The sequence below is a fragment of the Siphateles boraxobius genome, unplaced genomic scaffold (genome assembly GCF_051911475.1).
Source record: "Siphateles boraxobius isolate OS27281-9 unplaced genomic scaffold, OSU_SipBor_1 29, whole genome shotgun sequence".
Lineage (NCBI taxonomy): Eukaryota > Metazoa > Chordata > Actinopteri > Cypriniformes > Leuciscidae > Siphateles > Siphateles boraxobius.
Genome location: NW_027508908.1, coordinates 2,206,351 through 2,222,183, shown reverse-complemented (window position 1 = coordinate 2,222,183; position 15,833 = coordinate 2,206,351). Strand labels below are relative to the sequence as shown.

The window sequence follows — 15,833 nt, the reverse complement described above, 5'->3', positions numbered from 1 at the left end:
CTGCTCAGAGACAAAGATGTGGAAAATGTTGTGGCAACTCATTCGTGGACAGTGAATATTGCTCATTTGAGAAGACTTTTAAAAAGGTTCAAAACTACTGAATCTTCACTGCCTGCCATTTTTAGGATATACTTCAAAGACTAGAGCAACTCTACTGCCAATTACAGTTTATACCAGCTAGACATCAACATACGCTTCACTTACTATTTCCTTCATCCTTTCCGTCAGCTTAAGACGAACATCAAAAGACTATCAGTCATTATCCATACTAGTCATTATCTTTACAAATGAAACATTGGCTTAATAACATTTTAATAATGTCTTCAATGAATGCTTGGCTAGTATAAGACAATATGTAAGATATTATTTGGCATATGTAACTGTATTGTAATAAGGAGGACAGGCTCCTCCAGCTGAGTCTGGTTCCATCAAGGATTTTTCTCCATCAGAGGGATAGTTCACCCAAAAATAAAATGTTGTCATTAATAACTCACCCTCATGTTGTTCCAAACCCGTAAATTTTGTTCAGAAGTCATATTTAAAATATTTTTGATACATTTAGGAGAGCTGTTGCATCACAAACCTCACAGGCTGAGGCTATAAAGCATTTATCAGTTCCAAATCTACTAAAACTATCCCACTTATGCATGTTCATTTGAGCAGCAACATGTGGCAGGAGCATCTCCAGACGTCTGTCATATGCGCGTCACCGCTATTTTGGACACATTGGATGGAGAGCACGAGGACGCGCCATATCTATTCTTGATTCTTGATAGAGGATTAAATATATATCCCAGAAAAAAGTCTAACTGTTTAAGAAGGATATCACATTAAGTTGATCATGGCTGGTCTCCAGAGTGGCTCAAACGTAACGCGTAATTTCACGAATCAGTTCGTGCAGCCGGCGTGGCGTGTCGCGGTCTGGTCGGTCGCGTACAGCACCGTGCTCGCGGTCGCCGTGTTCGGGAACATCATCGTTATATGGATCATTTTGGCCCATAAACGGATGCGCACCGTTACCAACTATTTCTTGCTCAACCTGGCGTTCTCCGACGCCTCGATGGCCGCCTTCAACACGCTCATCAACTTCATTTACGCCACGCACGGAGAGTGGTACTTTGGAGAGGTGTACTGCAAGTTCCACAACTTCTTTCCCGTGACCGCCGTGTTTGCCAGCATTTACTCCATGACAGCGATTGCAGTCGACAGGTAATACTGTTTATGACCAATTATAACATTCTGATCAGGGTTCATTATTCACACAAACATTAAGCTGGGGTAATTGATTAAGGGTTCCCATGGAAATTGGCATTTCCAGAAGACACGGAAATTAATAGAATCTTTAAAAAGTAATAGACATATCTGTGTAAACCGTCTACGGTTCCAAAAGTGGGGTTCCACTTTTGAAAAAAAAACAACAAAAAAAACCAAACAGAAAAATAAGAACCATTTTTGGTTCCCTAAAGAATATTTCAGTGAACAGTTCTTAAAACCCCCCTTTTTTTTCCTTAGTGTGAAGAACATTTCAATATTCTAAAGAACATGTTTTTCCACTGTAAAGAACCTTTTGTGGAATGGAAATGTTCTACAGATGTTAAAGGTGCTTCCTGCACATTTTCCAGACGGCTCTTTCTATGTTTATTCAGGTCTCTTCTTCTAGCATTCTTTTGAAAATATGATCAAAAAATTATTTGAGAACTATTCAATTCAGGTCCTGTCAATCTGTACAAAAACTCTAATTGAATTTATAAAATGGAACTACAATAAAAGTGATAAAATGCGTGTGAGAGAGAATTTGAGATGATTTTATGATTGTAACAAAAATTGGAAGGCTTGAAAAGGCTCTTAAAAGTCACAAAGTGAGCTTTTTATTCGATAAAATTATTTTGCAAATCTCAGCATTATTTATTATAGAAATAATCAATATATTGTTTATGATACCATTTTATTTAGATGTTTGGTATTTTGTATGAATATAAAAACGGTATAAACCAGCCTCTTTAAAATGGTTTACAAAATGGCAATCAATGCCGTTACATGTCTAGTGCTGTTTTGGCAAGTAGTTTACAAGGATTGGATATTTAATCTTTAGAACTACAACTCAACCTATCTGGCCCATGCATTTCACCTGACATCACCCTGCTTTTTGTTAGTATTTTTAAAAAGGAATTCGTATCAAGTTATCATTAAAGACTAGAAAAGTCATGGGAAGAAGGTATGTGAGAACCGCAGCACAAAGAGAGGAACATGCTTTTAAGGACCAAGGCTTCTTTCTTCCTCTTCCTTCCTTTTCCACCTGTTCATTTACAGAATTATGCAGAGCTCAGATGATACAATAATGTAACCTTGTGCAATCAACATTCATAGCATCCAGTTAGTCATGAATGCATCTAATGAGCTGAGATGAGATCTTTGATACTGAACTGCATTATACAGAGCATTGGGGGGCTTTTCCTTCATTAAAAGCTTACAAGCCCAGTCTGTGGCTGTGTGAGCCAGAGAACATCAGTTCATCCTAACTCTATGTAATCTTTCATCATGCGCGAATGTTCATGTCCATATGACTGCTCGCCTTTTCAGTCCTATTATCAAAAGGTTATCCTTTAGATAGGGTGGAATTAAAATAGATTTTAATAATGCATTTCATTTTTCAATATTAATTACCCATAAATGTCATCAACATACAAGACTATATTAATTAATGGGAATGCCACCTATACCGACATTTGTGTTTAATGTATGTATATTCCGTTATATTTTAGAAATATACGCTCATAGTGGAAGTGCTTTTTTATTAGAGAGAATGCGCTAATTTACTCCAGAGTTAAGCAGGCTTATTATGCGTTATGTTTTTTTTGTCTATTTTAAGTTTGAAGTCAGGATGAAATGGAAATTGCACTAGACTTTTCTAACTTTTTGTGACCTATATCTGAGTGAAACGGATTCTTGAAGAAAAAATGTAGGGTGGGACTTGATTTTGTCCATTGGGAATGGATTGGATGGTTGTGGTTTGCTATTGGTGGATCTGATGTGAGTGACAGGTTGCTCCGCCCTCTCGCCAGTAAACATGTCATCAGAGAAGAGAAGAGCTAGAGGGAGGGGAAGTTACTTTGATTACAAATTATGAGGCACATGAATTAAAAAAAAATGATTTGCACAGATAGATCATTGAAAAGAAAGTACTGCAATATTCCATAAAAAATAAGATTTTTCCATTTATATTTCATGGTGACTTTAAGGCAAGAAACCACAGGTGAATAGGGTAAAATATTGAACTGATTTAACAGATATCACAATAATTTCCCAGTTGATTGCCTAAGAATAGCAAAAAATATATTACAAAATTTCTCAAATCTTATGTTCAGAAATGCAAATTATGGATTATCTAAGTAAACATGCACTCATTTGCGTAAATTCTTGGTTAAAGCCAGGTTAAAAATTCTTATCACTTTGTGTTGAAATATGACATATTTGCATATCTCTTTTTCATTACTAAGATTAGACGCCATATTGAATTTAATACAGATGAAAACAAGGCTGTGAGGGATAGACATACAGTCTTTTTAATGGCACGCACTGTACAAAGGTCCTAGATCACATTTTTTTCACAACTTGCAACTTTTAATACTGTCAACAGCCAGAAAAAAATTTCACCATGTTTTTAGGAATAAAATGCTATATAAATCAGGTTAATGATACATGAACAAACCCCTCTGTAAAAACCGTTGGAATATAGATAGGAATAAATCTGCTGCTAAAGTGGAGATTTCTGACTGAAGAAAAAAATCATTTTGGTAAACATATGTATTGTAATTGAAATGATGCTTGCAACAACAAAAAGTGCTATAAATTAAACTCTTATATTTTTTATTTTGCACGTTTTATTAGTCTGAAACAACACATGAAAAGCAAAATAGCCCCAAATTGACCAAAGCATGAAAAAAATAATGTTTTTCTTTGTGCAGGTACATGGCCATAATTCACCCTCTGAAGCCTCGTCTGTCAGCTACCGCTACTAAAGTGGTGATTCTCTGTATTTGGGCCCTGGCGGTGATTTTGGCTTTCCCGCTGTGTTTCTACTCCACCACGAGAACGATGCCTCGCAGAACCGTCTGCTACGTTGCCTGGCCGAGACCCGCTGAGGATTCGTTCATGTAAGAGATTTATTTGTTCCAAACAAAAGTTCCAAATCAGTTATTAATAAGGTTGATTTCACTCAGGATTCTCGACAGCAAGATGATATTTTGGCAATGCCTGATTGGCTTTTTTTATGCTTGATTGTAACTTTTTCCGCTTGACTGTAATTTATGTACAGCCTGCACTTCTCATGCAGGCTCTGCTTTCACTCCTCAAATATTGGTAATGCTCTTTCTGGTTTTACATATCCTGCTGTCTTTACACTAAGTGCCATCTGGCAGTGAGGCGAGAAAACCAAACACATTACCTATTTACCAGTGCCTAAATGGTGTGAGAAGCGTAAACAGTCATTCCAACTCCGAATCTAAATTTATTGTGTAAATATCCAACCCTGGGCATTAGGTACTTTGTTTTATCATTTGGCGAGCTCCATAAAAGCCACTTGTTTTTCACAACGACTTCCTCTCCTCTCACCTGTGCAGGTATCATATTATAGTAACAGTGCTGGTGTACATGCTGCCCCTAGTGGTGATGGGTGTCACCTACACTATAGTCGGGGTGACACTTTGGGGAGGAGAGATTCCTGGAGATTCATCTGACAATTATGTTGGACAACTGCGTGCTAAAAGGAAGGTAAGAAGTTTGGAAATGCATGCATTGCGTTAGGAGATCAAAACTGTACAGGTCCTCATTTACTTATTCCATCATGCCTGTCCAAGCCTTTATTACTTTCTTTCTTATGCAGAACATAAAAAATAAACATATTTTGAAAAACGTCAATAAAGTGTTCGCAGACTTAATATCTGCTATCTCTTTATTTTGATGCTCACCCAACAGAAAATCTTCTGACTATTAGTAACTTTGCAAATACAAGTCAATTCAGTCTTCTACTGCTCTAAAGAGAGTTAGTTGACATGTAGTTGCAAAGTTACTTACACTGTAAAAAATTATCGTGATTTTAATGGTAAAAGACGTTGCGGTTAAAAACTGTTAATTGGTTAACAGAAAGTTCCCGTACTATATACAGTGAATAAACATTGATAGATCTAACCGTACATTTAATGCCATTTCACAGCAAAATACCGTTAGATTTACAGTTTTTGGAAGAGAAAAAGAACAAGTCATTGTATAATTTACAGTGAAAAACCATAAATTAACATTCCCACAATTCCCTGCGTGACACTTCACATTTGATGTATTTTTGTTGAAATAACTGTTTCTTCATAGTTTTTCTTATTTTTTTCTAATCGGTAATGTACATTATAGGGTTTTATGTTACGTTTAATGTTGTTAAATTAATATTTATTGCATTTTTAAAATTACCATTTTGGTGTTACCATGATGGTGTTTAGTATTTGTGTGAATCAGAATGCGCAGGTTCAATATATTTTTGTCAACTTTCTCAGTTTGTGGAAAAGCTGTTTGTAATGAGCTATGATTCATCATGTGACTCTCATCAAAACCTATTGGCGGTTGTCCGTGTATTACAGTGGTCCAAAACAGATATTAGTACTTCAAAATGTTGGTAAATTAACATTATATCAGATAATGAAACACCTAAAATGTTGCTTTCGTATTTTTGCTACCGTATTTTTTTACGGTAAAGTTCTGGCAACCACAGCTGTCAGTTTTTCACCCTATATTTTTCACTGATTTTTTTTTTTTTTACAGTGTAGGCCTATAGTTAGTAGAATGTCTAAAGTGTAACCAAAATGAGTCTTAAGTCTTTTCAAATCTTTCAAAGTGAAAGTATTCGTGTTATCGGAGAGAAAGTTATGCTACACTGCATGTAAGTACCGAATGATTTCTCTCTCATATAATCTCTCTGTCCTCGGTACTATTGTCAGAATGAGGTGACTAAAGGACAATGTTTAAGAAATGAACCCATGCATTTGCAAATCATAGAAATTAATCTATGTATTTATTGTTACCTGTACTTAGCGTATCTCACTGTATTGTTATATCCATTTGAGATTTTTCGACAGATTAAGGTCATGTCTGGTTTATCTCTCCGGTCAGCTCTGAGCTTTTTTTGAGCCGGCGCGTTCAGACACACGCTGGCACACGTGGAACAATCACAGGTCCGTCTCAGGGATGATTCTAGGACAATTCATCTCTTATTGTGCACAAATGGTTCACATTAATGACTGTGAACATTCTATGTAATCCACTACTTTTGTGTTTGATGCAGAGATTATGGAAACATTTCAAATATAACCATAGGATTATGCTGGATTAAAGCACTTGTTTACTCACCTTTACTCACAATCGCTTCCCAAACCCCATTCATCCCTGTGAAGAACGCTCTGATTGGCTGCAATGTAATGGAAAGGATTCCAGTAGGTTTCACAGGGTGTGTGAAGTGTTTCTCAGACTCTTGATGGGAAAAAAAAAGTTTAAAATAGATTATGAGGAATTTCTATATTTCTTCCTTAAAAGGAAATGGACAGTTTTTATTTATTAAATTAATTTCTTTAATGGTGGCCATTGGAAAGCCCGTGCTTGTAGTTTATAAAGTTTTAAATATGGATATTTTTCACATAAAAACACATCGTTTCGCTTCAGAAGGCATTTATTAATTCACAATAAAGTGTAACCATTTTGTTTCATAATTGTTTTTGATTACGAGCAAAACCGCAGAAAGTGGCTACAAATGGGGAAAAAGATTCAAGTGACCTGAAGATGTAGATGAAGACAGAATTTTCTATATAAAGAAAATAATCAACAGAAGATGCGACTCACATGTGACAAATTTGCACTTATGATAAATGCATCAGTTTTTTTTACGAAAGTTAGATCTAATCCAGGGTACTCTGTATTTTTAGCTTTCCCTTTTGCAGGATGTCATGAACCATGAGAAAACAGCATAATTCACAATGAGTAGAAAACTGTATAGCCTCCTGACAGGTCATGTTCACCTGCCCTCCTGAAAGACATAGTGCTTTCACACTGATTGAAGACCATTTATCCATTTATAAAACTTAAAAAACTTGTGCCAAACTGGCATAAAAAGGACAAGTTCTCTGACACTTGTGCCGTCGTGTCTGCTGGTCGGTTTACGTCATACCTAACCTTTCTCTGCTTTGTGTAACTGTCAGTCAGAAATGATTTGTAGGGCTCCATTGCTCATTAAACTACAGTGGGGTCTTTTCAGGGTACAAGACTCTTGTCGTCTTTTTACAGACAAGGTGCAAATGAACGTGTGCATTGATTGATGACGAATGGCGTTTCTTTGTCTTTTCAAACAGGTTTGTGTCAAATTATGCGCAAATTAATGAGACGATGTGAGTGGCTTTTCAAAGTTTGTCGTGAGCAGAGGACTTTGGAGAATGAAGGATGTTTGTGTGTTGTTTTCAAAAGCGTGGAAGATTTTACCGTTAATGATGGAGGTGCCAGTTTTGGTGGAGGTGCAAAGTGTTTGGTTTTAAAAAACAAAGGGGAAAGATATGAATTGCATGCAAGGGGAAGTGTTTGATGCAGTCCAAACCTTGTTGGTCTGCGTTATGTTGTTTAGTCTCGGCCTCAGACTGACCATCTAATGCGTATTATACACATAAATCCTCAAGCACTATCTAAAAATCCCTAATTTGATTGGCTAGGACTGCGATAACTCTGATTATAGTCGAAGTTCGAAAACAAAGTTTGGTGAACAGGTTGATGAATGAACTCTAATCACTGAATTTGTAAAAGCCATCAAATCTTTGAAAGATATTAGCAAATAAATTCGACGTGGTTTATTCTGATACCACCATTTAAAAGTTTGGGGTCCATAAGAAAATTAATACTTTTAATCTAATTTTACAAAAGTCAAAGTAAAGGCATTTATAATGTTACAATAGAATTCGGTTTCTAAATAAATGCTGCTCTTTTGAACTTTCCATTAATCAAAGAATCCTGAAAAAAAAAGTATCACAGTTTCCACAAAAAAATGAAGCAGCACAACTGTTTTCAACATTGATGAAAATAATAAATGTTTCTTTTGCATCCAAGCATCATATCAGAGTGATTTCTGAAGGATCATGTGACACTGAAGACTGGAGTAATGATGCTGAAAATTCAGCTTTGAGCACAGGAATAAATGACATCTTAAAGGGTTAGTTCACCCAAAAATGAAAATTATGTCATTAATGACTCACCCTCATGTCGTTCCAAGCCCGTAAGACCTCCGTTCATCTTCGGAACACAGTTTAAGATATTTTAGATTCAGTCCGAGAGCTTTTTGTCCCTCCATTGAAAATCTATGTATGGTATACTGTCCTTGTCCAGAAAGCCAATAAAGACATCATCAAAGTAGTCCATGTGACATCAGTGGGTTAGTTAGAATTTTTTGAAGCATCGAAAATACATTTTGTTCCAAAAATAACAAAAACGACGACTTTATTCAGCATTGTATTCTCTTCCGGTTCTGTTGTGGATCCGCGTTCATGAGTCCGCTGACGTAAGACGAGCTGACGTGTTATCTGGTGCGCCCGAGCTTCGTTTACAGTCTGAGGGAGACACACGCTGTAAACAAAACAATCTTTGCAAACATGTCTAAGGATTTCCACACAGGGGAAGACTTGCATTTTTTTTAACCAGACATATTTATTTGAACCCGAATACACGGGTTACACCAGATAACACATCAGCAGCGTCTTACGTCAGCAGCGTCACTGGCCTCGTGAACGTGGATTGACAACAGAACCGGAAGAGAATACAATGCTGAATAAAGTCATCGTTTTTGTTATTCTTGGAACAAAATGTATTTTCGATGCTTCAAAAAATTCTAACTAACCCACTGAGGTCACATGGACTACTTTGATGATGTCTTTATTGGCTTTCTGGACAAGGACAGTATACCGCACATAGATTTTCAATGGAGGGACAGAAAGCTCTCGGACTAAATCTAAAATATCTTAAACTGTGTTCCGAAGATGAACGGAGGTCTTGAGGGCTTGGAACGACATGAGGGTGAGTCATTAATGACATAATTTTCATTTTTGGGTGAACTAACCCTTTAAAACATATTCAAATAGAAAACAGTTATTTAAAATTGTAATAATATTACCTTTTTTGCCCATCAAAATCACTTTGGTTGCATTTACAATATGAAATGTGCAATTATCTACTACTTTTTAGCACACTGCAATTTCCTCCTGCTCTTTCGTGATTAAAAATTACGACGACTCTAAATGAAACTTGACTCACACATGCCTGATGACTTTCAGTGTGGTGCCAAATCACTATCAATCATATTTCCCCTAGTCATTCATTATCTGTTTCCAGGTTGGAGTTTTTATTCACTGAGCGATGGCAGCAGATGCTTTGAGTTCTTACGAGCTGAGCCGTGACTTTCCCTGATGCTGTTTTGTTCCAGCAAGAAGCCAAAAAAACTCATGTTTAGCTTGCATGTGCTTCGTGTTGTGACTTTAGATGATCATTTGCTCTCTCCTCAGGTGGTGAAGATGATGATCGTGGTGGTGGTGACCTTTGCCCTCTGCTGGTTGCCCTATCACATCTACTTTATTGTGACGGGCCTAAACAAGCGTCTGAACAAGAGGAAGTCCATCCAGCAGGTCTATCTGTCTGTGCTGTGGTTGGCCATGAGCTCCACCATGTACAACCCGATTATTTACTGCTGTCTGAATGGCAGGTAATGAAACGTATACAAACACACAGTCAGGGTGCAAAATTTACTTTTCGTCACATCTGCCAATGGAGAAAATTGAGAAAGAATTCTGTCCAAAGGCTTCTCACCTGCCAAATAAATATATGTTGCATCATTTTTATTTGAAAATATAGATTTTCAATATAAGAATGATTCTGTATTATTATTATTTTTATTAAGAACTGTGTCAAAAAGTTTTAATGTTTTTAAAAGAAGGCTCTTGTGCTCACCAAGGCTGCATTTGTTTGATTAAAAATACAGCAACAAAAAAACAGTAAAATTGTTATATATGACAATTTTAAATAATTGTTTTGTATTTGAATATATTTTGATGATGTGATGCTCATTCATTATAATTATCAGTGTTGAAAACAGTTGTGCACATTTGTTCTGGATTCTTTGATGAATAGAAAGTTCTATTTCATTTATTTGAAATAGAATCTTTTGTAAATAAACAAAGGTCTTTACAGTAACTTTTGATCATTTTGATGCATCCTTGCTGAAGAAAAGTATTGATTTCTTTGATATTTCTCCCAAAAAAAATTCTGACTGACCCAAACTTTTGAACGTTAGTGTATAATGTTACTAAAGCTTTCTATTTCCGATAAATGCTGTTCTTTTGAATTTCTTTCTATTCATCAATGAATCCTAAAAAAAACAGTTTTCAACATTGATAATAATCATAAAAGGTTTTTGAGCATCGCAAGATTTCTGAAGGATCATGTGACACTGAAGACCGGAGTAATGATGCTGAAAATTTAGCATTGATCACAGGAATATTTACATAATTTTTAATAATATTTCACAATATTACTGTTGTTGTTTTTTTGTTGTTGTTGTTTTTTTAATCAAATAAATGCAGCCTTGGTGAGCTGAAGAGACTCCTTTTAAAAACATAAAAAAATGTTACCGATCCTTAACTTTTGAGTGGCAGTGTATATATACAGAGGGGTTGGACAGGGAGATGTTCAACTTCACTTTCATGTTCATCAAACCATTCTGTCACCAGCCTTGCTGTGTGTATTGGTGCATTATCATGCTGATATTAGGCACCCCCTTCATGGTACAATGTTTGAACGATTAGGTGCACATGTTCCTCCAGAATGGTTGGGTAGTCCTTGGCAGGGAAAGACAGTGAAGGTGGATTCATCAGAGAAATAAAACCGACATTTGGCATTGACACGCGTGAACAGAGTCCTGGCTATAGCAGCCTAACTATGAATATGGATTCTGTGGAGCTCCGGGCGAACAGTTTGGAGGAAACAGGAGAGTTGAGTTATGCATTCAATTCTGCAGTGAGTTTGGGGTTTTTATGTTTAAAACCCGGGTTAATACCTGGACATCCCTTTCAGACAGCTTCCTCTTGCATCGACAGTTACTCCCGTTGGATGGCGACATTACTCTGGATACCAGAGCTCACAAATGAGCCAGCGAGAGCGCACCCACAATTTGCCCTTTCTTGAACTCTGATATATCTCCCATTATATTTAATGTACAACTGTGCTATTGCTCTGCTAAATCAACCTTTACGCTCTGCTCTTATACTGATGCGATGGGAAATCTGTGAAGAAGCAAAAGTCCAACTCTATATTGGCCTGTGTTTCAGTTTTATTGTCCAACCCCATATAAGTATTGTTCTTTTGAATATAAAAGGTATCATCAGTTTAGCTTAAACAGTTTAATGTAAACATAGTTCTTAATTAACTTTATAGTTAACTTGCAGGTAACATGGTCTTATTTAATATAAAAATAGTAATAAATAAACCAATTAAAACATTTTACATTAAAATAAATGTATATATATATATATATAAATAATCGTTTAATATTTATTTGTAATAACATTATATATTAATATTAAATATTGTAATATATATATAATGTTAATATATTATATTTTATTATATTTAATAATATTGAATTAAAATATATTATATATTTGTAATATATTATTTGAATATAAAAAAGTAAAAAAGTTCTATTTAAACTACATATACTTTAATATATTTACCTGTCAACTAGCAAGTAACTTGGTCTTATATTATATAAATATTTTTTCGAAGGGCTGAAAATATTATGAAGCAATTATATTAATATTATTAATGGGAAATTATTTCAATGAGTAAATCATTTTTTTCCAAACCTCCAGGTTTAGAGCCGGCTTCAAAAGGGCCTTCCGGTGGTGTCCCTTCATCCATGTATCGAGCTACGATGAGCTAGAGCTCCGTCCCACCTGTCTCCATCCACGTTACCAGAGCAGCATGTGCACCCTGTCCCGGGTCGACACCAGCGTCCACGGAGATGACCCCCGCCACAGCAACCGGAAGAGCACCAAGTCCCAGTGTCAGGTCGAGGTCAAAGTCCAAAACACAGCAGCGACTAAACTCTGTCTTCACAGAGAGCCAGTGTTTGCAAGCGAGCAACTCAGCTGAAGATGCTCCCAATATACTCACGCTTTCAATCATCTGCAGTGTGATGAAGTAATACTGCCTCCAAGTGGAGAATTTGGAACATGATCAGTGTAGTTTAGCTTACTACTCAGTGCATGCTGCCAAGTATATACTGCATACTGCCTTCTCATTTTTAAAATAGAACATAGTACACATTGTGCGATGATAAGCATTTAAGACATGACAAACATAAAAAGCTTAAATTCAGTCTGTTCATATATTCTAAAGCAATTGTGTCTCTTCAGATAATTTGGACTAAACCGCTCGATTCATATGTATTTTTTTTTATCTCTTTACGAACTTTTTGAAGCGTCAAAGTCGTAGTTGCATTGCTGTCAATGAAGGGACAGAAATCTCGAAGATGAAGGAAAGTCTATGGTTTGGAATGACATGAGGGTGAGTAAATTATGACAGTTTTTTCCTTTTTGGGTGAACTAACCCTTTAAAAATACATAGAACTGTAATATTGTGCATACTTATAGCCAACACTTCTCCCTCTGTATTTGAAGTGTATCTCAGTCTGAACTGAGAGACTGACTTCAAAAGTGCAACTGAATGTAAAACGTAATAGCACATCTGAGCCAACAAACTTTAAGCCAGGTTTTATGACAAAGTTATGAAGCAATGTCAGAAAATAAGTGAAATGACTTCAAATAATGTGTATAACATATGCTGCATCCACTGAGTGACAGAAATAATGGAATTTACTTGTGAATTTCGTAAAACCATTCTCACATACATTGGTGAACAAAACTCTGCCCATGTTTTGTTAAATTACAGACTACAATACCTTTTATGTCAGTTTTTGTTGTTTCTTGTTCATATTTGATATATATTGTGTGCTATAATGTTCTATTTACTATGTACTGTTTAATGATTTGTATAGTAAGTGATGTGCAAAGTTACATTTTTGTTATGCTATATCTAAATCACAGTATAGTCATAAAAAAATAACATAAAATGCTTTCACATTTATATGTGCTGATTTTTTTTTTTTTTTTTTTTTTTTTGGCTTTTACTCATGCTTTGTTGTAATGATTTGATTTAAGCTAAAGATAACCTGAAGCATGTGAGACACGAATAATGTTGTTACTGTGAATACATTGTTTGGATGTTGAGTGTGAACAACAAAATATTTATTAAATTGAACAAAATAAATGATGACAACATTCTTTGGAAGAATCATGTTCTGTGAGAAACGCAATATTTTTTCATTATATTGACGGCTGATTTGAAGCCTCAGCCAACATTTTTGTTAAGTAGAAATTAATTGATTTAAAATGAACAATTAAGAGGTGTGCTATCTGTAGATCCTTTTTTTTTTTGTCCACATGCATTCATGCATTGCTCTTGTACGGTTGCTGGACAGTGCTGAATTATTGCTAAACTTGTTGTTAGTCAAGTTAAAGTCACGTGTCTGCCTTGGAATATTTTGGAATCAAACTTGCATTCCGTTCCATTTTCTTCAGAAAATCAGGTGTGAAAAGACTGCAATCGAATATTCACCTATTTTGAAAACGGCTACATGAACAAACTACTTTCTTTTCTTTTTTATAAATGCACTTGAACAGCCTGTATAACACGTTGTTTTAATTATGTGTAAGTCAGTGCAACCACTAGATGGCGCCATTGCTTGTATTCTTAGTTAGACGAGGAATGTGTGCTGGTGAAAGCCAATTGAAGGTTAAAAACAAACATTCAGGACACATTGTTCCCGCCGCAGCTTAAATCTAACGTCAGGAAATTGTGTATTTTGAATTTTAAAGGAAACGTTAATTTCCTTCTTTAAACTCTATAACAACTCTATAACAGCAATCCGCGAGAGATAAGAAATTCAAAGTTATTTTGTCTTTTTTTCTCTCCCTGAGGAGAATAGTTGAAGGAGAGAATAGTTCAGTTCAGTATTAAATAAGTTATTTTTAATAAGATATAATAGAAATGCATAATGTTAGACATCTCTTTTTTAGTATGATGTAAAGAGCCTCTTTCACATGATTTCCTGTTTACCCCCGGTACATCCTTATATCTCCCTTTCTTATTCCCTGTTGAATGAGCCACAGCCCAGACATTGACGTAAGTGCCAGTAAAGACAAAAAAGCAACAAAAAAAGTTGAATTTTTGTTTAAGATGTTTGTTTTGTTTGATCCCTCATGATCACAAATGCTTGTAACTGCCTCCATTGAAGATTTGGTGGAGGTTGTCTAGGTAAAGTGGAAGCCACTAAGTTTAGGTCTCTCGCGTGTGCACGCGCACTGTATCACCTCATCATACGTTATCCATCCATCCAAACACAGCTCACATATAATGCAGCGTCATACCTTCTGCTCACACTGACCGTCTGAAAGGTTATCGATTATGTGTATTTTTGAGCCCCATCTCATTCAGCTTTAAGGTCTCAGCAAGGTCAGTCGTAATGTTCTTATGAGTCAACAGCTCCCTCTTCATTTGAACAACAATGTCAGGTCACAGGATCAGGACGTTTTGTTCGTCCTGTGCTTGTGAAAAGGCATCCTGGACGTTATAAAGAATATATAATCATATCCACGGCTCTTATTTAGTGGTGTAACAATATATAGTGGCACAATACATCGCAATTAATAAAAAATGCAACATTATCTTGGATAGTGACCATGTTGTTTGTAGGTCACCCAATATGAAAAAAAATGTGAGAAAATATTCAAGTTTTAGTGTCAGTACTACATAAAACTACTATATAATGTTATCGTATGTTACCAGTAAAAAAGTGGCCTATACATTTAAAAAATATATATATCTAGTCAGTGCAAGCATATTCATCTAAAATAATCCTGTATTTTAAGCTTTAGAATCATTCTGGTGTCACCATTGTCCTTTGCATTGGGTTACCAACATCAAATTTTGTATTTTAATCAACAGTTAAATTTTTTGTTAACCTTTTACCGTATGTCTTGGAGTATCGCAATAATATCATATCATGAGTTCGGTATCGTGATATATATCGAATCGTGACTTGAGGGTATCTTTACACCCCTACTCTTATGTGAATGCTGTCTCTGTGCTAAAAACACTTCACGTTAAGCGTAAGACTCTTACATATTCATTTATTCAGATAATTTACCATAAATTTCATGTTATTATGACAGTCAACACTGTAATTTCTGTACAAATCAAATATACAGACACTTAAGCACACTATATGTATTGAACGTACTGAACACTGCATTTCTGACCAAGCTCATCTCTGTACTATTGTCTTTTGATCACCAACTACATATATCACAGTTGATTATATAATAATTAGTTAAGTTAAGCCCTAAGAGACCCACATTGAGTTGAGAAAAAACTTTAATGAGACAATAGCTGGCTTGTATAACAAAAAGCCTTTGAGAACTTATATTACATCTCAGCTGGAATTTGGCAAACCCACGGGAGACTCTCGGTTTTATGGTCTGATCAGCCCCAAACTGAACTTTTGATTCTCACTTCTATGATATCTAATCTAATAGAGCATATGACTGTAAAAACACTCATGCAATAGTGCTGACAGCATCTTGCTTAGGGGATTTTTCTCTGAAGTAAGAAAAAGTACAAAATGTACTGACAAAAAAAACTCCCTGAAG

General features: G+C 35.7%; 1 protein-coding gene across 1 annotated transcript; it reads left to right on the top strand.

The window, feature by feature from the left end:
* Positions 1-704: 704 nt before the first annotated feature.
* Positions 705-13,401, top strand: tacr3l (tachykinin receptor 3-like). The gene is made up of 5 exons (XM_077245939.1): positions 705-1,209; positions 3,966-4,154; positions 4,620-4,770; positions 9,573-9,769; positions 11,934-13,401. The coding sequence occupies exons 1-5, from the start codon at positions 842-844 to the stop codon at positions 12,214-12,216; spliced, it is 1,188 nt and encodes a 395-aa protein (XP_077102054.1). The 5' UTR covers positions 705-841; the 3' UTR covers positions 12,217-13,401.
* The last annotated feature ends 2,432 nt before the right edge of the window (positions 13,402-15,833 follow it).

Bases quoted from the DNA above. Each gene is read 5' to 3' on its own strand.
- tacr3l (XM_077245939.1), top strand. From the start codon at position 842: ATGGCTGGTCTCCAGAGTGGCTCAAACGTAACGCGTAATTTCACGAAT. The intron at 1,210-3,965 runs GTAATACTGTTT...TTCTTTGTGCAG, and splicing joins ACAGCGATTGCAGTCGACAG to GTACATGGCCATAATTCACC. The intron at 9,770-11,933 runs GTAATGAAACGT...CCAAACCTCCAG, and splicing joins TACTGCTGTCTGAATGGCAG to GTTTAGAGCCGGCTTCAAAA.